At 40.0% G+C, this 26,253-nt stretch overlaps 1 protein-coding gene across 1 annotated transcript in view; it reads right to left on the reverse strand.

Moving 5' to 3' along the window:
• LOC134752011 (uncharacterized) overlaps positions 1–10,013 on the reverse strand; it is a 59,585-nt gene extending 49,572 nt beyond the window's left edge. Inside the window, exons 1-4 of the mRNA XM_063687566.1 lie at positions 9,630–10,013; positions 8,095–8,247; positions 6,271–6,792; positions 4,784–4,972 (exon numbers count right to left, since the gene is read on the reverse strand). Coding sequence (XP_063543636.1) covers positions 4,784–4,972; positions 6,271–6,792; positions 8,095–8,247; positions 9,630–9,738 — 973 coding nt within the window. The 5' untranslated portion in view covers positions 9,739–10,013. The remainder of the gene's footprint in view (positions 1–4,783; positions 4,973–6,270; positions 6,793–8,094; positions 8,248–9,629) is intronic.
• Between the last annotated feature and the right edge of the window lie 16,240 nt (positions 10,014–26,253).

Raw genomic sequence — 26,253 nt, forward strand, 5'->3', positions numbered from 1 at the left:
ATAAAGGAGCCAAATCTCTATATATGAAAAGTGTCGATCAAAAAACAGTAATTAGGCGGCGCCACCATACACCGAAATACTATCAAAAACAACCTACGTAATTTGGTCGGGTTATTTGTTGCCTTATATGGTACATATGGTACTCATGTCCCAGACCCTAACTAGCGCCACCGGAGAGATTAGGAACTATTATTTAAAGCTGAAAGCGGTCACTTTTGCAACAATTCTGCCATAAGAGATTGGCATCCTTTCTATACCATCCATAACCTACAAGTAATTAAAATAACAGTAAACAGAGAGTTATTGATAGTACAAGAGATAGTCTAAAGAATTGTGACTGCGCCATGTTTTGATAGTTGAATTGTAAAAAGTCTTTTTTTGACAACCTTTTATTCCTATAGAAGTTTAGATTCTTCTTATAAGTATCTACACGGACTAGATCAAGATCTAATAATGAAATTCTGCTCTCAAAACCTTGATGCTGGCAAAATTGTCCCAATGAACAGATGCCATAAGAACCAAGAACTGACCTGAGGCCCCATTAGCACGAGAGCTTAAAAAGCGTTGCGTGTGTGACGCACCCATAAGTAAGAACAAGAAAGAGATATCGCTTTCTTGCTGTTACTTATGGGTGCGTCGCACACGCAACGGTTATTAAGCTCTCGTGCTAATGGGGCCTGAGAGTTACGTCATAATAATTCTGGGCCATCTACTTGTGCTGTCAAATTCCAGGCTTTAGGGGCTCTTCTAATATGTATAAATATTTGCTAGTAAGTATTAAGTACAATCAAATCATATCGTCACTCTTGTGAAGCTAAAGTGCACACAAATTACTTTTAATAAATGGTTACCGTTTGAGGAGGTTTATTTTATTTCTACGTGTCTTTAGGAAAAAATAACTTAAATTACATCACCTTTTCGCTGGACACTTCCTGCAGGTGTAAAAGGATATATAAAGGATAAAAAGCGTTTATTATAAGGCCGCTTCCCCACTTAGCGGTGCGGTATCGGTGCAGTACGCTGTATTTCTTCCTGATTGGCGCGCCCGCGACCGCGACTCCGAAAAAAAAAAGAACCAAAAAACATGGATAAAAAGGAACATGGTGATGGCGCGGCTCAATCCGTACGTCCGTCTGTCGTCTGTCACGGTAAATATCTCGAACCCACGTCGCTTGAAACTGCAAGTGTTAAGCTATCGGTTAGAAATTTGGAATAGTTATGAACAACCCAAACGCATTGTGTTTGTTGGCACGTGGGTGGAGATCGAAGGAGTCAGGAGTCGCAGAGAAAAATCAGCATGTGTCTCTTATGGCGTCTATTGGTAAAGTGGACGAGTAGGTACTTGGTACATCTTTCTTATTACTTTACTATCTTATCTTAAACCTATTTATTGATTAAAGCGCCACCTATGCGCCTTCTCTTGAACTACGTACCCTGGTGGGTGCGTAAACTAGTCATCGAGGGTTCAATACAGAATAGAGGAAGTCCCATAGATGGCGCTATTACGCAAGTTAACAGTGTTATTTATCTATTTTATTTTATTTTCACGTGTAAACATATGTATAGTTGGTATAGGGAAGAGGGATGAAAATTTCAAAGCCTAGTACTTATGTAGTTTAAAAGAGCTAAAATTGTACATTCCAAAACAATTTATAATTGTTTTTTTTTAGTAAAAAAAAGGTATTAATGTAGGAAAATATAAAAAAAATCTCCCTCGACCCCTTATTTCCGAAGTTTACCAAATATTTTTTTTATTATATTTATAAAGCAACATTACTGCTACTACTTACATTACTACTACTGCTACTGCTACTACATGCATTATTACTTCTTATATTTCGGGTTATTTCGTGTTTATAGTTGCATAACTATGCGTAAAAATATCATAATAAAAAATTATCTGTGAAAACTTGTCAAAAAAAATTCGACCCCTTGCTGTTCCTAATGCTTCGCGTAACTACAGACAGAACAGTTTTTTGATACGTGCTAGTAAATGCCTATAATCATAATCTTTATTGTCTGTGAGAAATGGGTACATTGCACAGTAATTACTAATGTAACAATTTTATGTGGACTCACCAAGACTCTACCTTTACAGGTGTACAAACAAACATTTCCTATGCTACTCTTACATGAATGATGTCAAGCATTAATATTAATACAACCATAAATCATAATCAAAAATCTTACCTAATACATCATGCAGTAACAGAATGAAATAAAATAAAATAATATAAAATCGAAGTCAAACACAATAAAATCCCATTAAATCATTATTTCATTATTTCAGTAATGTCATGTAAATGCCTAAATAAACTTACGAGGGAGCAGGACATTGATATTTTCAACAGCAACATCCAAACTGTGCGGCGTATCCTGACGGAGGAGTTCTTTAGGTGAGCATGCCTTATTGAAATTTCATTGTGCTGTATTTTTTCTTTTTCTTTGTGCATCTTCTTTACTTAATTTCGAATTATGAGTTTACTATAGCTTTGGCGTGTAAATGTAGGAATCGTGCAATAGTGCTAACCACCAATTGTTTTTTCTCAAACATGCTATGTAATATTGATATTACGTTCTTTATAATAGGCTGGGAAGTATCACGTCTCCGGCGCGGCTAGACGAGGGGCCTGTAATGAAATTTCATACAAAGTTGCAGGCCCAGGCCGGGAAGTGGCTCTTTTTTAATTTCTATTTCACATACAATTGTGACAGCATCATGGCATTCAGCCATAAAAAAAAAACTATAAGCAATATTTGCTTTTTGGTTCGTTTATGACATTCTGCCAATACGCCTATTAAAAAAAACAATAAACGATATTTGATTTATATATATATTTGGTCAAGCAAGTCTTGTCAGTAAATAAGAACAAAAAAAAACTATACTCATCCTTTTCTTTTGGGTGTTAGTACTAGTGTAAGACAAAGATAGTATGATTGAAGATGATTTATTAAACGTTTGAGAAATTGTTTTTGATAATATGTAGCTACTGGTGAGAACCTGTAATTGGCTTTTTGTATCATATTTATAAAACCTCCGAATAATAATAAATAAATAAATAAAAACTGTTAAAGGCACAGTATGTATAGGTAAGTTACTCTATAAGTTTTGAATGATTTACGGTTAGTTTCACTACTTACATTGACCGGGATATAGACCGTGATTAACTTTTGTATTGTTTATGAGCTCCCGATATTTCGACGCAGTTACATGCGTTAATATTCACGGGTGACCCGTGAGAGACGGCACACCGCTTGATTGACGTGTGCGCGCACAGCTCCAACATTAAAGCGCACACACACAGTCACACAACGCACCACATCCGGTGTGCTCTGGCCTTTAAGACAAAAGTGGACGACCGCCCCGGATCCGCCTATCCATGCAAACGTAGTCCCTTTTCCCTCTGAATATTAACATCATTGAAAATATTTTGATACAATATGATGAATTATTAATATTTATTAGGAAGTCCTAACTTTGGAAACGTGTCAAATAAAACACTGGTATCATGTTTAAACTAGACGATATAATTAATGACATAATTTCTTACAACTTATATTTATATAATTAACATATAATACCTAAAGGTTGTCTGGAAGAGATCGCTTTTTAGCTATAAGACCGCCTTTTGTTTACCCCTGCTTGTGTTTCTGTTTTCTTTCATTGAGGTGTGCAATAAAGAGTATACATTTGTAATTTGTATTGCATTGTATTGTATAAAATAAAAAGTTGAAGATAGGATTATTTTTGTTTGGATGCGGAAAAAAAAAATACTAAAAAACCGGCCAAGTGCGAGTCGGACTCGGGTTCCGTACCATTACGCTAAAAACGGCAAAAAAATCCCATAATTATTTGGCACACATAAAAATTGTAAAAGTTGAAAAAATCTCGAAATATTTCATAATCATAAGAAATTATGGAAAAATACATTTAGGAAAGCAACGGAACATTTCGATCCCCATACAAAAATATTTATTTTCCTATATAAAAATATTTATTTATTTTAAAAATTTAGAGAATCCGAAATTTTTTAATATGGAAATTTTAGTCCATTCACTCCCCCTGTATTTAGTTCAACATTAAGTTCCTTCCAAAATAATTGTGACGTTTTAAACGTTTCATCGGCATCGATTCACGACCTCGAGGAGTACGCTTCATTGGCCACTCACAGTCCGTCAGCGTTGAGCAGTTGCGGCAGCAGTCAAATCATGCAAGAAGCTTTGGAACCTTCCACCAGAGCCTGAGTGATACACACGCTCTGCAACTTGACGCCGTTGTGCTCGTAGAAGAGAAGATACCTCTTCACCTTCAATAACTTGGCGGCCCGCTGTTATGATGTACTTACTTCCTGGGTAGAGCAGTTTGGTTGAAAGGCAAGCTTTCAACGCCCGGGGGCATGTTTCACCGTTTTTATTGTCGCTTGTCGATAAGGTTGATTTCTAATTGAAGCTATATGGAAATAGGAACAAGCGACAATAAGTACCCTTTTGGTTGAAAAGGGCACAATTCATCGACGAAGTATATTAATCCGTTTGGGTTTATTCAAATTATTCTCGATCACTGTATGATTCAGTCTATGTCTAAGCAATTCGATCTTATGCACAAACCGTTCTTCACATAATTCACAACTATATGCATCTGCATGAATCTCATTATGTTTAACAAATACACTATGATTAGAAAAGCCTTCCTTACACATTTCACAATAATATGGAAATTTTGTGGTATGATTTGCTTGTAAATGTGCTGTAAATGATATGAGCTGTGAAAATGGCTTACTACAAATTACACAAAAAAATGGCCTTTTTTCAACTAGTCTAGCTGACATGTTATCTTCGTGCATCGATTGGTGTCTAGCCATATGGCTGGCATATTTGAACTTTTTGCTGCACATGTCGCAGGAGAATGGTTTTTCTGGCTGCCGCTTGAGGGGACGCGGAACCGGAGGCTTCAGCAGCGCCTGATTTGAAGCTGGAACCATACAAGATTAAATATTACACGAGGTCTGATATAAGGATATTGTACCTATTCAATTAAGAGTTGTGAATGATTCACGGTTAGTTTCACTAGACTTATATTGACCGGGATATAGACCGTGATTACCTTTTGTATTGTTTGTGAGATCCTGATATTTCGACGCAGTTACATGCATCATGTTCACGGGTGACTGAAGATAGCGGGTGGGTGTCAAAGTTGTGTAGACCGCGCTCGGTCTACCCTCATTCTTGCGACCGATGGTAACGTTGAAAGCGAACGCAGCCGACGCGCAAGAATGAGGGTCTACACAACTTTGACACCCACCCGCTATCTTCAGTCACCCGTGAACATGATGCATGTAACTGCGTCGAAATATCGGGAGCTCATAAACAATACAAAAGGTAATCACGGTCTATATCCCGGTCAATATAAGGCTAGTTAAATTAACCGTGAATCATTCAAAACTCCTAATTGAGTAGGTAGAGTTGTCAATAGAACCTCATTAGGTCTTTCATAAGTTCGCTGAATATCGGGCTTCGCGATATCGATATCTAAAGACCCGTGAGGCCCCTTAACACGAATCTAATGTCGAAATTGAACAAAACGGCCGCCATCTTGATTTTATTTATTTTCGATCCGATCTTGATGAAAATCGATATCTGAGGATCCGAGAGGCCCCTTAACACTAATCTGATATCGAAATTGAACAAAATGGCCGCCATCTTGATTTTCTTTATTTTCGGTCAGATCTTGATGAAAATCGATATCTGAGGATCCGAGAGGCCCCTTAACACGAATGACGAATCTGAAGTTGAGATTGAATAGAACGGCCGCCATCTTGAATTTCTTTATTTTTCACCAAGCGCGCTGAATGTCGGGCTTCGCAAGACCTGCCAAGAAATGGGAGGGGAAGAGCGCGCTCTGACCTGTATGTAAGAGCCCACTCTGTTTGCTAAGGCTGCCTGTCCATTGAGGCCGCGCGAAGATGTGGTGAATCAAACAACAGCATTGGTTGTAATGCAGCATAGTGAACACGCAGCCTAAGTCTGTGTGACCTATTAATTTTGTATGTATTTATATCCTTTATCTTTCTGGTACCTTGTTGTACATTTTGCTACATTTGTCACCCTCTTTTCACTTTCTCCTCTCATCTACTCAAAGGTTAACTGGAAGAGATCCCTCAAAGGGATAAGTTCGCCTTTGTACATCTTATTATTTGTACCATGTCATTTTTAATATGTATATTTGTACAATAAAGAGTTTACTACTACTACTACTACTAAGTCTCTCACCGTTGAGTATGTAGAAAATGTCCGGCTGTAACATCAGCACCGGATTCAACACCAGTCGAGTCACTTGCTGGCTAGCACCACCCTCGCTAGTTGTCACTTGCTGGCCAGCATCACCCTCGCTAGTCGTCGTCACTTGCTGGCCAGCACCACCCTCGCTAGTCGTCGTTACTTGCTGGCCAGTACCACCCTCGCTAGTTGTCACTTGCTGGCCAGCATCACCCTCGCTAGTCGTCGTCATTTGCTGGCCAGCACCACCCTCGCTAGTCGTCGTTACTTGCTGGCCAGTACCACCCTCGCTAGTCGTCGTCACTTGCTGACCAGCACCACCCTCGCTAGTCGTCGTCACTTGCTGGCCAGCACCACCCTCGCTAGTCGTCGTCACTTGCTGGCCAGCACCACCCTCGCTAGTCGTCACTTGGTGGTCAGCACCACTATTGCCACACGACCGTTGCCGGCCGGACCCACTCACGTCACACGATGTGTCGTCCAATGAGGCTTCTTTTTTCACACACACTGGCTTTTCTAAACATAAATACAAAATTGTGTTAATACTTTTGCTGCTATATTTACTTGTTTTTTTATATCAGACTTAAAACCGGCCAAGTGCGACTCGGACTCGCCTACCGAGGGTTCTGTATTTTTAGTATTTGTTATTATAGCAGCAACAGAAATACATCACCTGTAAAAATTTCAACTGTCTAGCTATCACGGCTCATGAGATACAGCCCGGTGACAGACAGACGGACAGTTGAGTCTTAGTAATAGGGTCCCGTTTTTACCCTTTGGGTACGGAACCCTAATGAGGATTCGAATAGCTGAAGTCACTAGAGAAAATCCTCAAGATTGCCAATTAAATTTTTGGCAACCGTATTGTGATCTAAAAAAGCGGTATGATTTTTCAGAAACTCCGCTCTCTGAACCTACGACACCTTAATTACTGTAATATGGGGCATTTTCTATGAAAAGGGACCTTATTGTCGATGTCGCTTACGCCGCGCAGCGCCGCGTGGCATTGTATTTATATCGGAACATCATTTATATTTAGCAAGGTACGCTCAATGCTGCTGGCACGTACAGGGAAACTACACACAGAACATTGGCTAAACCAGACTGGATGCAGACAGGCCAAACAAGCCATCCTGGCATCAACGGAAAGCTCACAAGGGTGCTCCTTCAATTAGGAAAGACCCGACTGAGCATGGTAACCAATGTCATAACAGGTCATGGACTATTTAACAAACATCTTTTTATAACAGGTGTCACAGACAGTACCCTATGCAGAGGATGCATGGAGATAGAAGAAACAGCCTCTCACGTGGTGCTGGAGTGCAGCGGAGTGGCCCCATACAGGGCAAAACATCTCGGATCCCCGAGAGACCTCCCCGAGGTCCTACTCAACATCAAAGGTTTGATAGGTTTCCTCGAGGAGCTGGGCTGGCAGGACTAGCCCACCCCCATGTCACGCAAAATAGGCGCCAGTCGTCGAGTTGCGGAAAATCGCCCGAACTACAATACAATACAATCATTTATATTTAATAATGTCGTAAGCGCCAATAAGGTCCCTTTTTAGGGTTCCGTACCCAAAGGATAAAAACGGGACCCTATTACTAAGATTCCGCTGTCCGTCTGTCTGTCTGTCACCAGGCTGTATCTCATCAACCGTGATAGCTAGGCTAGACAGTTGAAATTTTCACAGATGATGTATTTCTGTTGCCGCTATAATAACAAATACTAAAAAGTACGGAACCCTCGGTGCGCGAGTCCGACTCGCACTTGGCCGTTTTTTATAGAAAATACCACATATATTAACATAAAGTAACTCACCACTACTAAGTACTTCTCGCTGTTGCAATACCACAGGTCCCAACACAAGTTGATCCTCTACTTTCCGGTCAGCACAGAGTTCTGTGCTTTCACTGCACGAGCCATCATTGTCCGAGAAGGGCTCTTCCTTTATACACACTGGCTTCTCGTAATCTAAAGAATAAATAAATATTATATTATAAAATCATTTATTTACATGAAAGATATATACAGTGGTAATACTAAACTAGTCATCATCTTCCTCGCGTTGTCCCGGCATATATTTTTTTGCCACGGCTGATAGGAGCCTGGGGTCCGCTTGGCAACTAATCCCAAGAATTGGCGTAGGCACTAGTTTTTACGAAAGCGATTGCTATCTGAGCTTCCAACCCAGAGGGGAAACTAGGCCTTGTTGGGATTAGTCCGGTTTCCTCACGATGTTTTCCTTCACCGAACAGCGACTGGTAAATATCAAATGATATTTCGTACATAAGTTCCGAAAAACTCATTGGTACGAGCAAAGATAGATATAACTCCGTAATAGATGGATACAATCTAAGGAAAAAACGTGCCTCGAAAATTAAGAAAATTTGATTCTCGATCAGAGGGCGCTACTAGCTTTGGCCTACTGTCGTATAGATGGCGTTGACGGTTTCGTTTGTTATTTAACAATTTTAACGCATATCAGTGAAAGAACATGGGTCAAAATCATAAAAATAATTAATGCAAATAAAAATATCATCCATATTTAAATACATTTTATCGTATTTTTATAAATCTTCATTTTTAATTTTAAAGTGTGTTGACAGATGGCAGTGAATTTACTGGGGTTACAAAGTTTACTATGACAGTACCGCTCTAGTATAAGTTAATAAGTTACTCTATCACTACGCGGTTAGATAGAAAGCATAGACCTAGGAATACATAGATGAGCTATATGCGTGCGCCCGTGAGGCACAGAACATACGCAATGCTACAATATGATTGGTTGAGTAGATTTGGAGCCCACCATAAACCATACTAAATTTACGGTGGGGAATAAAGAAAAATGTGAGACTGTGACAAGGACAAACAATAACAGCTCTTTATCTGCTACTCCTACTGAAAGATACATAAGACTATCCCGTTTGGTCATTTCCCCCCATCCCTCATGCCCGATCCAGTTATACTAGAATCATGATAGGAAGTGTCTGGTTGCTATTACTCTGCGTCCATGTCAGTTTCAGAGTGTCCGCTCAGTCTGTCATTTATGTTACGAGTAAAAATATCGCTTAACCCTACCCGGGCGTTGTAGTGTCCTGTGAGTATTTTATATGTTATATATGGATATAATCTAAATAGTTTTTTGTACAATAACTGTTTCCTAGACTAGGTACTGTCCGCGCACGGATGAGGAATGTTAGAAATGTTGGGCGTCATGACCGAGTGGTGTCATTTTTACGTACGAGCGCGGCGCAGTCGGCGCACACACTCCCACTTCCTCGACCTCCGAATGCACGGAATTGGCGCGCGGATAGTAATAGTCTAGGGTCTAGGAAACAGGCATAACTACTAACCATATTCCGTTAAAATGTCCGGCGTCTGCACCTCGTCCTCTTCCTGCCCCCACACAGGTTCCTCTTTCACACGAACAAGTTCCACAGACACAGTCACGCGTGTCTCCATTACAGCACCGTAGGACTCCAAACACTAGTTCTGTGTAGTTGGAGCACGATAATGCGACCACACGGTGTACAAAGGTGATGAAATAAGTTTACTTAATAATGTGACTTCATTGACTTAGTTATTTGAGAAATAGGAAGCGTAACAAATAACAAGCACGAGCGGGAGTGGCGAGTCAAAAGCGATGCTAAAAGAAACGTCAATGTCAAATTCAAATGTGAAATGACATTGACAATGAAGGGCTCTACAGATAGTGCAATTTATGTATACTACCGTGAGGTGCAATAAATTAGAGAGAGACAAGTGATCGATTACAAAGAATATAAGCGGACCTTTTATAAAGCTCCTCCACACTCGTGCGCGAAGCCTAGCTAATCAGCGAAATCGACTCTACACTCGCGTTCGCGGCTTCGCGCCGCATAGTCTGGAGCACATCTGGAGCGAGCTTAAAGCCCCCAAACCATCGCACCGCACCGCGACCTTGGAGCAGTTCTAGGAATAGGTAGTACTGGCGTGGGCCTCCACACTATCGCACCGAACCGTCAAAACAAAAACGATCATCAAATTATCCTTAGAGATGTAAAGGGTCTCCAAGACTTGAATTGTTATATAATTAATATATGGGTCGGCCCAGCGGGGCTACCGCGAAAACCGAAATTCGCAAATTGCGGAGATCTTTCTCTTTTACTCCTATGTAGGCGTAATTAGTGACAGAGAAAAATGGCCGCAATTTGCGAACTTCGATTTTCGCGGTTATAGCCCAGGTACCGTTGGGAAGACAGTGTGACGGCGGATCTGCTTTAGCTTCGCATCAGTAATTGGCAGGAAGTTGCGCAGGATCGGGACAGGTACGCTCTCGTCTTGGAGGCCAAGATTCTCTTTGGATCACTGAGCCAAAATAGTTAGTTAGTGATATATATATATATACGGCCGAGGAGACGAGTGACACGAGCGTTGGTTTATAGCACACTACTTTATTGACGTAAGAGATGGGTCGTGGGCGCAGCCACCCACACACACCCTTACGAGCCTCTGCTTTGGTTTTAACTATTCCCAGATGTGACGTATGTAGTTCTGCCAGAACTTTATCGCGTAGCGACTGTGGAACTACCGCTTTATGACCCCGCATAATAATACCATTTTCTACAGCTAACTGAGTTCTACATAAATGGTACGGCTTGAGACGCACATCGGTGATTTTATTTGGCCAACCATTGAGGATATACCTACTCACGATATTTAATATCGCATCTGTCTCGGTACCTACCTGTAATTCATTTAGAGTTAACGGTTTAGTCCCGCCGTCTGCAACAAAACAAACATATGCGGCCTTATCACTATCGGCGAGTGCTGGCTCCGCGCCGCGCCCACTCTCCCCCGGCAGGCTTGCCCGAGACAAAAAGTCTGCACTATTGTCCGCACTACGCACATATTCTATTGTGTAATTATAACCGCTGAGAAATAGTGCATACCGTTGTAAACGATTAGCGGAGACCTCGGGGATGCCTTTGTAGGGCCCAAATATTGAAGTTAAAGGCTTGTGGTCCATCCTTAAAACAAACGGCTCTGCCCTACCGTACAAATACTGATGGAAGCGACGCACTGCATAAATTATTGCGGTTGCTTCCCGCTGTATTTGCGCATACCTTTTCTCCGCGGGGTTTAGAGTGCGCGAGGCAAATGCGACCGGCCGCTCGACCCCGTCAGAATCCAGCTGTGATAAAATAGCCCCTAGGCCACTAGGTGATGCATCACAGGTTAAAAACAGCTTTGTTTTAGGGTTAAAGTGTGTAAGAACCTGATCCGACACCAGATGACTTTTAATTTTGTTAAAAGCGTCGTTATGCAACTCTGACCACTCCCACTTTGTATTCTTTTTAAGTAGGTCATATAATGGACTGAGTATGGTCGAGGCGCCCGGAACAAAATTTCGGTAGTAGTTACTTAGCCCTAAAAATGATTGTAACTGACTAATATTTGTTGGCACCGGTGCTTCGACTATGGCTTTAATTTTCTCTGGGGATTTTTTTAAGCCTTGTTTATTTATTATATAGCCTAAGTAGCTAATCTCGTCCTTAAAAAACTCGCACTTATCCCGCTGCAATACCAGTCCCGCATCCTGTAATCTTTGCAACACTACCTTTAACCTGGCCTGGTGCTGGGCGACGTCGGCGCCCGTGATAAGCACGTCGTCGAGCAGGCACAACACGCCGTCGAGGCCTGCGAGCACGCATTCCATTGCTCGCTGAAATATCGCTGGCGCAGAAGCCAGCCCAAAAACGAGACGTGTAAAGCGAAATAATCCCCGGTGCGTGTTTATGCAGGTCAACTTTTGTGAGTCTTCGTCTAGCTCGAACTGGTTGTATGCCATAGACAGATCTAACTTTGTGAATGTTTTCCCCCCGTGTAACTTTGAAAACAATTCATTTATTGTAGGCAGCGGATATTGATCGATAAGCAATTGTTTATTTATGCTGACGGAATAATCTGCACATAAACGTACTGAACCATTTTTCTTTAAAACTGGCACTACAGGTGAGGCATACTCGGAATGATCAACTGGCTTCAGAACCCCTAAACTGACAAGCCTATCAATTTCTTTGCTAACTGTATCGCGTAATGCGAACGCTACCGGCCGCGCCCTAAAAAAAACAGGTTTTGCGTCCTCTTTAAGCCTTAAGTTGACCTTATACTTATTGAATAACCCTAAGTTACCTGAAAATAATTTGGGTTACTGTTTCTCTAAGTCAGTGCTACCTATATGTAATTTATCATTACAATAATGCACAGATTGCACAGGTGTAAGTTGCAATTTAAACAAAGCAATAAAATCTCTGCCTAGCAACGGCGGCCCGTCGTCGTTAACAACATACACGTTCAATGCGTGAGTGCTACCCGCATATTCCACCATCGACCGTGCATTACCTTTACACTGTAGATGTTCGCCTGAATAAGTGACTAATCTTTTTTTTGTAGGTAACAATGGTACATCTTTAAAATGCATTTTGTACGTAATGTAAGAAACAACAGTCACCGCGGAACCAGTGTCGATTTCAAATTTTAACTTTCGACCATTGATTTTTACCGTTTCAACCATGAGGCTCATCACCCCTGAAAGATCGAATGTAATACAACTTACCGTCGTCGTCGTTATCGCCCTGACAATCCGCCGATACATTAACGTAGTTTACGCTAGTGCACATCTTACGGAGATGCCCTTTTTTATTACACTTTTTACATGTAAACTTAGCGAAACGACACTGTGACGCACTATGGTTGGTGTAGCCGCACACCGAACACTTCACCTTTGCACTTCCCTCGTTTTTACCACCACGCGCGATCTTAAGAGCCAACAGGAGTGGTCATTTCTCCATACAAACGTACTCGACTGTTTCCTCCCTGGTTTTTGAAGCTAGAGGAATGATTTTTTCAACACAGATTAATATTGTCAATATCTGTGTCGGTGTGTTTTGCTTTTTTTGATATTTTTGTTTTTTAAGGCGCTAGAGCCCTTCAAACATGGCCAAAAATGGCCTCACTGACTATGCCGCAATGAGAGGCGTGGTATTCAAAACTGGTATCAATTAGCCAAAAAATCAAAACAGTCCGACACAGACAATTTCATAATCATTTAGATTTCCAAATTTGGTTACGATTGCTTAAGTTTTGGAGGAGGAAACAGTCGAGTACGAAACCTCGATTTTTGAGATTTTTACGCAGGATTTTTCGCCTAAGCTGCAGTTGTCCTTATCGCACTAATTTTAGGGGCGGGGTCAAGTTTCTAAATACGTACACGGACAGAAAAGTGATGGACAATAGTCGACATTGAAAGTCGATAATCTAGTGATGTGATAAGTTATCGATAAACCATAACAAAGTCGCGATTTGCCTCTTAGTAGGCGAAGTAAGTAAAGTGAGTATGCACTTTGGCCTCAGGGGATATCGTTTAACAATATTTATTATTTATTCCTTGGTTCATACAAAGCTGAGCTGACGCACTAGTTACGAGATTAAGTCCTGGCTACCCCCAAAAAGGGAGGGGAAAAGTCGGCTTCTGCGGTCCAGTTTGCCTCTATTTCTACCTATCTCTAGATATGAGATCAAATTTGGTATAAATTTTGTGTAAATTAGGGACGAATAATTTATTTTAGAAATAATAGTTTCACATTTTCATACACAAATCTGAATATACGAACGAAAAATTGTATTGTATTGTATTCATTTAATTCAAGCAACATGGCTCATAAAAGCTTTGAAACATAAAGATCTATTAAAATTAAAATACAAACTTAAAAATTAAAATATGTATTACTAAAATATTAACTAAGTTACTGGAAACATGTCAAAAATAAAAGAATAAAACTATATATAATTTTTGGTCACAGATTTGCTCTTTAGAAGCAAATTGTGGTGATTTGCACTAAAAATTAATTACACAATTTAGTTTATTCATTCTTTATTTAGAAAAGTATCAGTTCTAAGTACGTATTATTATATTGCTTTATATTTTACAATTTTCACTATTATTCAAAAATTTATTTTAAACAAAGTATTAATTTTATTAAAACTTTTGTGATGTGATCTCATGAAAGGGGCTCCACGAGGCGAAATACTTTTTACGCCAATTATTTTCTTTTTTTTTAATTTACAACAAAGACGAAAGTTCGAAAAAAATGTGGTTACTTAATAATTGCCTAACTTGTTGAAAAAATTACTTTACATAATATCAATTTATAACCGTAGTATATTCCATGATATGTTTTAAATACACCATATTATTTCCTAATTTTTAAAAGAATATTTAATACCTTTAAAATAATATCTGTCTGTCTGTCTGTCAATCTGCCTGTCCGTCTGTCACCAGGCTGTATCTCGTGAACCGTGATAGCTAAAAAGTAGCAATATTTACGGATGATGTATTTCTGTTGCCGCTATAACAACAAATACTAAAAACAGAATAAAATATTTTTTTAAGTGGGGCTCCCAAACAACAAACGGGATTTTTTGCCGTTTTTTGCGTAATGGTACGGAACCGACTCGCACTTGGCCGTTTTTTGTTAATAGCTTTGAACTTTTTTTATGTGGGAATAAACGCTTCGAATACATTTTTCTAGACATCATTCTGAATCCAATGAGGTATCATACGTATTTTTAGGAGTTAGTATCTCTATTAGTGGCAGCCGTACAAGCCCAATTTCAAAGAAAAACCGCAAATCGATGTACAGGTTAGCCGTTTGGCACACGCATACTAAGAGGTCAAAACAAAATTTTTGACCCGCAGTTTCTAAAAAAAATCCCTTAGGAGGGGTATGCTGAAACATTTTTTTTGTATGAAAAAAAAAAAACATATTTTTTTTCCAAAAACCTATCGTGTGTGGTATCATACGAAAGGGCTTTTTGAGGCGATTCTAAAATTATACCACATCATTACATTTTAGCCATTTTTTTGTAAATTAAAACAAATAGAATTTTCAAAACACACCAAGTTTGGGGTCAAGTTAAAGGGTTAAGTAGAACTGTGTCACTTTGTATTGAAAAAAAAAAAACTAAATAAATTTTTTATTGCTGTTTTGGGGTTACATATGAGGATATCACGTATCATTTGTACAAAAAAAATCAGCCATATCGTATCTGGAGGAGCCCAAACTTGGTATGTTTTGAAAATTCTTTTTCTTTCAATTTAAGAAAAAAACCGGCCAAGTGCGAATCGGAATCGGGCGCCGAGGGTTCCGTACATTACACAATTTAAACAATGTATTTTTATGTGAAACGTGAGTGAAAGGTAAATTGCGGTTTACGATTTATAACGTATTAAAAAAAAACTACTAACTAGATCTCGTTCAAACCAGTTCTCGGTAAAAGTTGGCAAGGTAATGTACATCATATATTTTTTCAGTTTTATCATTCTCTTATTTTAGAAGTTAGAGGGGGGGTTACACATTTTACCACTTTGGAAGTGTCTCTCGGTCTCGCGCAAACTATTCAGTTTAGAAAAAAAATATATGAGAAACCTTAATATCATTTTTGAAGACCTATCCATAGATACCACACACGTATGGGTTTGATGAAAAAAAAAATTTTTTGGGTTTCAGTTCTAAGTATGGGGAACCCCTAAAATTTTTTTTTTCCTATTTTTGAGTGAAAATCTTAATGCGGTTCACAGAATACATCTACTTACCAAGTTTCAACAGTTCTTATAGTTTCGGAAAGAAGTGGCTGTGACATACGGACGGACGACAGACAGACAGACATGACGAATCCATAAGGGTTCCGTTTTTTGCCATTTGGCTACGGAACCCTAAAAATGGCTAAAATGCAATGATGTGGTATATTTTCAGAATCGCTTCAAAAAGCCCTTTCGTATGATAGATGAGAAGTATACGATAGGTTTAAAAAAAAAGTTTTTTTTTATACAAAAAAAGGTTTCAGCACTCCCCTCCTAAGGGAATTTTTTTTAGGAACTGCGGGTCAAAATTTTTGTTTTGACTAGTATATACGTGTACCAAACGGCTAACCTGTACATCGATTTGCGGTTTTTTTATGCGAACAGCTTACACTATTTTTTTCACCACCTTGAACCTTTTGTAGACTAGACTATTGTCCCAAAATATTGGGCGACGACCGGTCGTCTGGCCTAGGAGGTAGTGACCCTGCCTGTGAAGCCGATGGTCCTGGGTTCGATGATATGATATGATGAGCACAGATATTTGTTCCTGAGTCATGGGTGTTTTCTATTTGTATTTAAGTATTTATATATTATGTATATCGTTGTCTGAGTACCCATAACACAAGCCTCCTTGGGCTTACCGTGGGACTTAGTCAATCTGTGTAAGAATGTCCTATAATATTGATTTAATATTTATTATTATTTATTTATTTATTGGGTTTCATATTTATTCCGATCAGAATTAGGAGCTCTTCAATTTATACCTATTTTTATCAAAATCTGACACATAAATAAAAAAACGGACCATCAATAAAACTGTATAATTACATCAAAGTAAGAAATATCACATGTCACATGTTTCTTTATTATGATAAAAAAGCGGCAAATTTGTTTTTCAAGACGCTTGCTCGAAAAGATCTTATTTCATGCAGGTGTACTGAAGGGAAAAGGCCTATATTGTTCCCGCGGGAGTTATAGCTTTCTTTTTTAATTAGGTATGTCACTAATTCATACGAACCAAGTAAGTTATAAGTAAAATACTTTGTTTAAAATCAAGGTATAAGGGAGTTTTACTTTTAAAATACTCACGACTATAATTTAATATTTTTGTTTATCACGTTTAAAAATATTTAATTGGATTAATTTAACAGCCGTTATCTTGTATGTTTTTATACAACAATGTTTTCTTGTATGTCCATGTTATGTTATGTTTTTTTACTATTCTGTAACTCGAAATGTTAATTATATTGCAGGTTGTAGAAGGATATTGAATTTAGTTACTAAAAACGCGAGCGGCGTGAGGCCGGCGAGGAGCGCAAATAACGTGCGCGTCGGTGTGCGTGCACCACACACACTGGGATAGTCCCTCGGTACGCGGTACCGCCCCCGTCAGCGCGACGACGATATTCTCTTTCAAATCTCAAAATTGAGTTTGGTCTCGGCTCCTGTTGGCTCTTAAATAACTCGGAGGCCGAGGAGTCCGACGATCCCGGAGTAACGGCAGCGGCGCCGGCGCCGGCGCCGGCCGCGGCCGCGCCTGCCCGCGCGCGACGTATGTTTTCCGCAAGTTCTACCGCCTTTGCTAGAGTTAACGCGGATACATCTTGAGCGTACAATTTTTCTTTTTCCCTGCCCGGCAGCATCCCCATAACGAAACGGTCACGTAACGCTTCTTCTATGTTATTAAACGCACAGTGCACTGACAGTCCTCGCAGTCTAGCGGCCCACTGCGGGTATGACTCGTGTTGTTGCTGCGCCGCAGAGTAAAAGTTGTGCCGCTCGCCGAACCCGGTTAACTTGGGAGTGAAATGATCGTCCAGTAATTTTAAAATGTCTTCGTACGGCACTTCTTGGACATCTTTGGGCAACGCCAAATGCGTTGCCAGCTCGTATGAGCTGTCATTGAGTGCGCTTAACAAAATCGCTCGTCGTTTCTGTCCCTGTGCATCTGTAGCATTTGTAATATTATTAGCGATGAACCACTGACACACGCGACTTTTAAAATTTTTCCAAACTTGCACATTATGGTCAAAAGTCGGCAGGACCCCGAAAACAGCACTCATCTTTTTTTTTAAATGTGGGTAAACGTCGCCACTGATATATATATATATACGGCCGAGGAGACGAGTGACACGGGCGTTGGTTTATAGCACACTACTTTATTGACGTAAGAGATGGGTCGTGGGCGCAGCCACCCACACACACATGCATGGGTAGTTGCATAGATATACAACAGTTAGTTAGTATTGCGCGGATACCAGGTTCCGCAAGGGCAGTGGAAAATAAACAGTCACTGTTCGCATATCAATTTGTTTTATTGTCTTGAATACACAAATATACTTGTAAAATAGGGAGCCACGTCCGATCATCAGCGTAGTCGATACCAAAGAGAATAGATAAATTCATAGTGACATATACAGAAAGGAGGTTAGGTGTGATACACACATGCGTAGGTATTATAAGGGTGCTAATACAATATTTCTAACACTTCCCCTCATACTTATAAGACCAATGCATAAACACAACATGAGCACTCAGAACATTATACAAAACAAGAATAAGTTATCAATGTGTATTGGCACATCCCTGATAAAAGGCTTGAACTCAATATAATATCAATTATATCAGTTTACATTTACAATAATGCTTGCCTTAAGTAGAGACTAACTCTATCCATATACACATTCGTATAATAACATGCTTTCACACGACACAAACATGGACAAAGTGAAGAGACAGTGCATGCTATTTTTACGATTGCACATGTACATTTGTAAGCAAAGTAAACTATTATATAATGACCTTACTTTCACACATGCAAACATACCTAATTATCTAACTTTATGTTCATGCTCTGAATGAATTTAGAATGTTTACATAGACTCAGCGGTTTGGTAAGTACATCGGCTATCATTTCTTCGGTTGGTAAGTATTTTACTGTTAACACATTATTATGTACCAAGTCCTTTATGTGGTGATACCGTACATCTATGTGCTTAGTACGCTTATGTGAATATTCTTTACAAAGTAAAAGCTTGTGCGCGCTCTGATTGTCATTAAACACAGTGATGTAAGGTTTCACATGTAAAATTTCAAACAAAATATTCTTGATGAAACATAGGTCTTTACATACATCATTAATTGAAATGAATTCACTTTCTGTAGAACTAAGTGCAACACACCGCTGTTTGCGTGATTCCCAATGTATACAGTTCGAGCCTAACTTTATTACAAAACCAGTATAAGAACGTCTATCTACATCATTAGCCCAGTCGGCATCAGCATATGCGGTTAAATTCAATTCTCTACTCTTTATAAAATATAAGGAATAGTTAATTGTTCCCGCTAGATATCTCAAAATCCGTTTCGCTGCAAGCCAATGACTTTTATTAAACTTTGAATTATACTGACTCAAATGGCTACAAGCATATGCTATGTCTGGCCTGGTACAAACAGCTAAGTACATCAAGGAACCAATAAGTTCTCTATAATTATAGGTTTCATCACATAAGTTTTCTCCATCAGTTTCAAATTTACATCCTACAGACATAGGTGTAGAAACAGGTTTACAATTTTCCATATTAAACCGCTTAAGTACTTTCATAATATAGTCACTTTGATCCAACTTCAATACATCTCCCTCCCTTACGACATTGATGCCTAGACAACTCTTTAAGTTTCCTAAGTTTTTACAATGAAACTTACTTTGTAGTATATTAAAAAGATTATTTTTACAAGAGTCGTTATTAGAGAAAATGTAAAAGTCGTCTACATAAAGTGCAACTATTACTAAGCTATTTTTATCTTTACTTATATAGATACAAGGTTCATGTCTACTTTGAATAAACCCATTTTCACACAGTATTCTATTTACTTTGTTATTCCAAATTCTACTAGCTTGTTTAAGACCATAGATACCTTTTTGCAACAAACAAACTTTATTTTTATGGTTATGATTAAAGCCTGGTGGAAGTTCCATATAAATGGTTTCCTCAAGGTCTCCATTGAGAAAAGCTGTGGTCACATCAATGTGATCTATGCTTAAATTATACTCACAAGCTAAAGCAAACAATATTCTCATTGTACTATGTCTTACAACTGGTGAAAATGTGTCTTTATAGTCCACACCAGGGACTTGTGTATAACCCATGGCAACAAGGCGCGCTTTAAATTTATCAAAATTACCCGATGCATCTGTTTTAATTTTATATACCCATTTTGACTTTATTACATTAATGTTATGTGGCCTATCAACTAATCTCCAAACTTTATTAGCTATGAGAGAGTCATACTCACACTTCATTGCGGTAGACCATTCTGCACCAAGGGGACCAGTGACAGCATCCTTATACGATAGGGGTACATCTAGATTGCAGACAGACGCAGCGTTGTGCGCTACCATGGAGTAGTCTGACGTATAATCAGCATACCTTTTGGGTTTTTGTGACCTTGTAGTACGTACGGGACGTGAGGAATGTACAGCCGGCGCATCAGCTGGGGGCAGGGCTTCCCCTGAATGTGACGGTCGCGGCGACAGCACTATAGACTCGCTCGACGAGTCACCTGAGCCCGAAGTAGAGCAGCCTGGCTCCTCATTCTCGCTTCCGGTACAGAATTCCTCTGAATCTGAAAACGCCATGGAAGAATCATCAGTTTTTTGATTACACATATGTTCTTCACTTCTTGAGTTACAGATGGGAATTTGCTCATTTTGAATAGACATTGAATCCTCATCAGTTTGACTAGAAACTAAATTTTCATTACTATCACTAGGGATTTCAATTACATTATCCTGACTAGGAATTAAATTATCATTATTTTCAATATTATTATGACTAGATTTAGCATTATCATTATAAGTAAATTCAAATTCATAAAATATATTCTCATTGTCAGATTGGTTAAAACTTAGTTTATCTAAGTTGTTGTAAAATGTATCTTCTAAAAACACAACATTTCGAGACAAAATTACTTTCTTAGGGTTCAGTGGGTCCAAAAGCCTAAACCCTTTTGTTGTTTCACTGTAACCAACAAAAATATAAGGTTTGCTTCTAGGATCAAGTTTGCGACGATTTTCTTTAGGTATTAAGGAATAGGCAATACAGCCAAAGACGTGAAGATGCCTGAGGTCTGGTGTAGTACCTGTCCAGAGCTCTTCAGGAGTACGTCCCGACAATGCACTTGTTGGACTCCTATTCTTTAAGTATGCGGCAGTCATAACTGCTTCACCCCAAAAACGCTTGCTGAGACCAGCTTCATATAGCATACATCTAGCTTTGTCAAGAAGAGTCCTATTCAGTCTCTCAGCAACACCACACTGCTGATGGCAATAAGGTACACTCTTCTGATGAACAATACCCTCTTTTCTAAGAAAATCAGCAAAACTTTTGTTACAATATTCAGACCCAAAATCTGTCCGAAGTGTTTTAATTGGCAATCCTAATTGTTTTTCTACCAAATTCTTATAAGTAATAAAATGTTCAATTACCTCGGATTTATGACGCATGAGGAAGATGTGTGACTTCCTGGTGTAGTCGTCAGTCATGGTTACCATGAACCTCGCACCGCCAATGCTGTCTTCTTGAAACGGACCTGCTACATCACTATGCACAAGTTGCAAAGGTTTGTTTGCACGTGTAGCCTCGCCCACGGGATACGGCAAGGAAACTTGCTTCCCAAGCAGACAGGTCTCACACTTTACACCAGAAGTTTCCTGAAATTTGATGCCGGTTGCAGGATCATCCCTTAGAGTACACATGCTTTTAAAGCTAAGGTGACCTAAACGGGAATGTAGAAGTTGAACTGGCAGAGAAGAAACAGCTACATTAGCACTCTGTGTATATTGCCTATTATGCAAGAACATGGAAGAGTGCACTTCTTGCGAAGTTCCTTTCTCTTGACTACACCCAACCCATTCATATAAACCATTCCTATTAAATGCTGAGGTAATAGGGTTGCCATGAATTTTACAACTATTATATATATTACATTTATCTTTGGTAAAAACTACAGTATAGCCTATATCACACAATTTACTCACAGATAACAAATTAGCGGTCAAGTTAGGGACATATAATACCTTATTAAGTTTATCGATGACACCACCCACTAGTAGTTCCCCGACACCTTCAGCTGATATAGAGTCATCATTGGCCAGAGTCACTTTACTTCCTTCGCCCGGCAACTCCTTGTAGTCCTTCAGGATTGTCTTGTCATTGCAAAGATGATTGGAGCAACCAGAGTCCAGGTAAAAGGTTGACTTCTTAGCAAAGAATGCTTTCGATGACTCGGTAGCTAGAAGTGACCGATTCTTCACCTTGTCTTTCCTATATTTGAAGCATTTGCTTTTTACGTGGCCTCCTTTTCCGCAGTAGTGACAAATAACTTGCTTTTGTTGTCTCGGTGTTGCACTGACGGAATGATTTCTTGCCTTGGAAAACATAGCGGCTTCATCCACATAGGAAGATCCTTCCTTTTTCCGCGATTCTTCTTGGAGAAGGCGAGATCTCACCATGTCAGCGGTGAGGTTGTTGTCGGCAATATTCGCAGTCTCGAGGTTGCTTACCAGGGCGTCGTATTCATCTGGCAGTCCGCTAAGAAGTAGTTCCACCACTTCTTTGTCTTCAATATTTTTATCAATGTCCGCTAGTTGATGCACGAGCGACATCACCGCTTCCAGGTAACGGGACATGCAATTAAATTGCTTATATTCTATACGATGCAACTGCCGCAAGAGCAGCACGCGCCTGTACAGACCTTTATTCTCAAATACCGATTTGAGGTTATCCCATGCTTCCTTTGAAGTAGTAGCCTGTCGAATGTGTTGTAGGCACGCGGTCGACACGCTGAGACCGATGCGAGCCAATGCTCGTTTGACGTGCGACGGGTCCACGTCTGTCCCTTCCACAGTCTCCCACAAGCCGTCGAGGGTCAGCAGCATCCTGATCTGGTACTTCCACGTCTGGTAGTTTTCAGAGCCTCGCAGCTTTTCAATTGATTGGCTGGAGTAGCTTGGAGAATGATTCAACTCGGCGGCCATGATAAATGCGCTTACCGGCGATCCGAAGTAGAACCCACGTGGAGACGGCGTGACAGTGAACAGCGAGTGTAAATCGTGACTGTGCCCAGAACCTATTGCGCGGATACCAGGTTCCGCAAGGGCAGTGGAAAATAAACAGTCACTGTTCGCATATCAATTTGTTTTATTGTCTTGAATACACAAATATACTTGTAAAATAGGGAGCCACGTCCGATCATCAGCGTAGTCGATACCAAAGAGAATAGATAAATTCATAGTGACATATACAGAAAGGAGGTTAGGTGTGATACACACATGCGTAGGTATTATAAGGGTGCTAATACAATATTTCTAACAGTTAGATCTGCCACAGCCAGTGCATGCAGAGTCCCTTGTGGAGCACCTTGATGGTGTTGTTAGATTGCTGGCAACGGAAGAGGCACTCGTTGCGATAGGTCTTGTGTTCAGAGGAACAAACTGGCAGGTAGACCCGCGGGCAATGCTCACACAAGTCGGGCCCGGTCGAGTCGGGTTGGCACGCTGGCAAGTCCACTTGGCTCAGTCTGGGTGCATAATTTTTTGGAACTGTGGACAAAATCGTTTTATGCAGAATGATTCCATATTTAAAAAAAAAATATTGGTATACCCTACAGTCTGTCAAAAAGAGTAGAAATTAAAAAGTGGCAACACTGTAGTGTCGTCCCTTTTAAATCAATCTAAGAAAAACGGGACGACACTACAGTGTTGCCACTTTTTAATTTCTACTCTTTTTTTGCCAGAGTACCTTTGAATTTGAAATTTAATAAGTGTTCCGTTTGTCAGAATATGTACCTAGGCATAGTGCGTTTCTCAAAATATGTGAGGAAATAAACATAATTCAATTTCAATAGTAAACACAATTTAAACAGTTATTAACAATTTAAAATACCCTAAGTCCTAGGGCGGAGGGCCCTGTGTGTCAGTAACTGTTTTACGGCGATTTTCCCAAACGGGGCGAGTTGAAAAGTACGAGTATAGTTTTCTTTTTGTTTTGAAAGTTTTAACACGCTGCTTTGCTAAAGATTTGTCAATTTCGAGCTCTTTGATTTGAGCCAGCGTTATTTCGTCGTCGGGATCTAATAGTACATGTCTCGGCCTACGTACACCTTTCCTGGGAGGAATCTCAGTTGGGCTATAGTTTGAATGTGGAGGTCCCTGTGTAGGTCTCTCTCTATTTTTGACTGTTTTTGACAATCATTTATTCCGATATGTGACAGTTTCTTATATAGGTACTATGAAATACTAGCGTTATCTAGTTTGCGTCGGGAACAGCGACATCTTTGAGGTAATTTTGACAACAAAATAAAGCTTGTAAACTAAATACTACATACTACATATCGGCTTGAAGAATCTTAATATCTAAATAATTATAATGTAGATAATAACAAAACTTACTAAATTGTAGGTTCCCATAAAGAGGATTTGGACAGTCGAAGAATATTTTAGACTCAACATTCCCTAAATTTGCTGTATTGTCGGTAGCAAAGGCGACGTATTTGATATTCCAGTTAGTATTGTCGCGGTGCTCGACTAGTACCTTATTGCCACTCTTGTCAGTGCCAATATGCTCGAAGGTCATGTTATGTCCGGTACCTTGAATTCCTGAATGTCAAAATAAATGTACCATTAGTATTTTACGTACCAAGAGCATGCTGGTCTGTCGAGTTGTTGGGACCCTCAAAAACCGGCCAAGTGCGAGTCGGGCACCAAGGATTCCGTACTATTACGCAAAAGATGGCAAAAAAATCACGTTTCTTGTATGGGAGCCCCACTTAAATATGTATTTTATTCTGTTTTTAGTATTTGTTGTTATAGCGGCAACAGAAATACATCATCTGTGAAAATTTCAACTGTCTACCTATCACGGTTCGTGAGATACAGCCTGGTGACAGACGGACAGAAAGACAAACAGACAGACAGACAGACAGACAGACAGCGGAGTCTTAGTAATAGGGACCCGTTTTTACCCTTTGGGTACGAAACCCTAAAAGTTTAGCGTTTTTTCACCTTTTTACGAAACATTTTAATATCTCCGAAACTAGAAACCCTCATAAGGTACCTACCTTTTCCCGTGGGACGTCACATATTAATATATTACGATAAACTCCCTCCACACTCGTGCGCGAATCGCGGCGCGTAGTCTGGAGCGAGCTATTGATACTCTCGTGTTAAATGTTAAGGGCCCTCCACACTCATGCGCGAATCACGGCGCGAAGCCGCGATTCGCGCATGAGTGTGGACACTTAAGACAAATATGCTGTTAATCGCATTTAGACTATCGTTAACTTAGCGGTTTCACTCACGTATTTTTAGTCACTCGCGCGACATCTTTCGGAGAGCCTAGTTCTCCATTTTCAAACACTAACAGTGCCTGAGTGAGTAGCGGTCACGACGGGCGGGCGCCACGTACTGCGACTGCTGACTGGACTGCGTACCTAGGCTCTCCGAAACATGTCGCGCGAGTGACTAAAAATACGTGAGTGAAACCTCAGCGAAATCTATGGCGAAATCGACTCCACACTCGCGTTCGCGGCTTCGCGCCGCGTAGTAGTCTGGAGCGGGCTATTGATACTACTCTCTTGTTTCAGTAAATGTTAGACAAATATGCTGTTGTTATAGTCTTTCGATTTCAAACGGGCCCCGAACGGCTTATCCTTTGTCTATTGTTAAGTAAAACGGCGCGTGCTACTACCTGTATAAAAAAATGGATGGATCGCTTTAACCGGTTATTTAATTACGACTTTATGGTAATTGGAATAATATTCAAAATGAACTAGTGGGAACATATAATTGGAGGCTGTGTGTGGTCTCTCTACGGTTATTGGGTGCCGGCGAGTTGAACGCTACAGAACCAGTTTAAAATGTATCATCGAGATGCGTATAAATACGCATAACTAACGCTATCTCTACTGAGCTCGTTCACTTACCTGTACTAACAATGGCATTCTGTTAAACAAAAGCCATTATTTATTTTGTGTGAGCGCGTGTGAGCCTCGGGCACAAAAAGGCCACGCGCTCACACAAAAGAAATAATGGCTTTTGTTTAACAGAATGCCATTGTTAGTACGTAACTGAACGAGCTCAGTAGAGATAGCGTTAACTATAACAAAGGCGCGTTATTAGACAGCGCACCTACACTGATTTTTTGAGCGTTGGACTAGCCCGCGTTCAGGTGCCAATTAGAATTACACGACTCTTTTTTGCAGATAGTGGCACGTGCTTAACAATAGACAAAAGATTAGCCGTTCGGGGCATATTTGAAATTGAAAGACTATACCCGAAGTGAACCTGATGA

The sequence above is a fragment of the Cydia strobilella genome, chromosome 24 (assembly GCF_947568885.1).
Source record: "Cydia strobilella chromosome 24, ilCydStro3.1, whole genome shotgun sequence".
Classification (NCBI taxonomy): domain Eukaryota; kingdom Metazoa; phylum Arthropoda; class Insecta; order Lepidoptera; family Tortricidae; genus Cydia; species Cydia strobilella.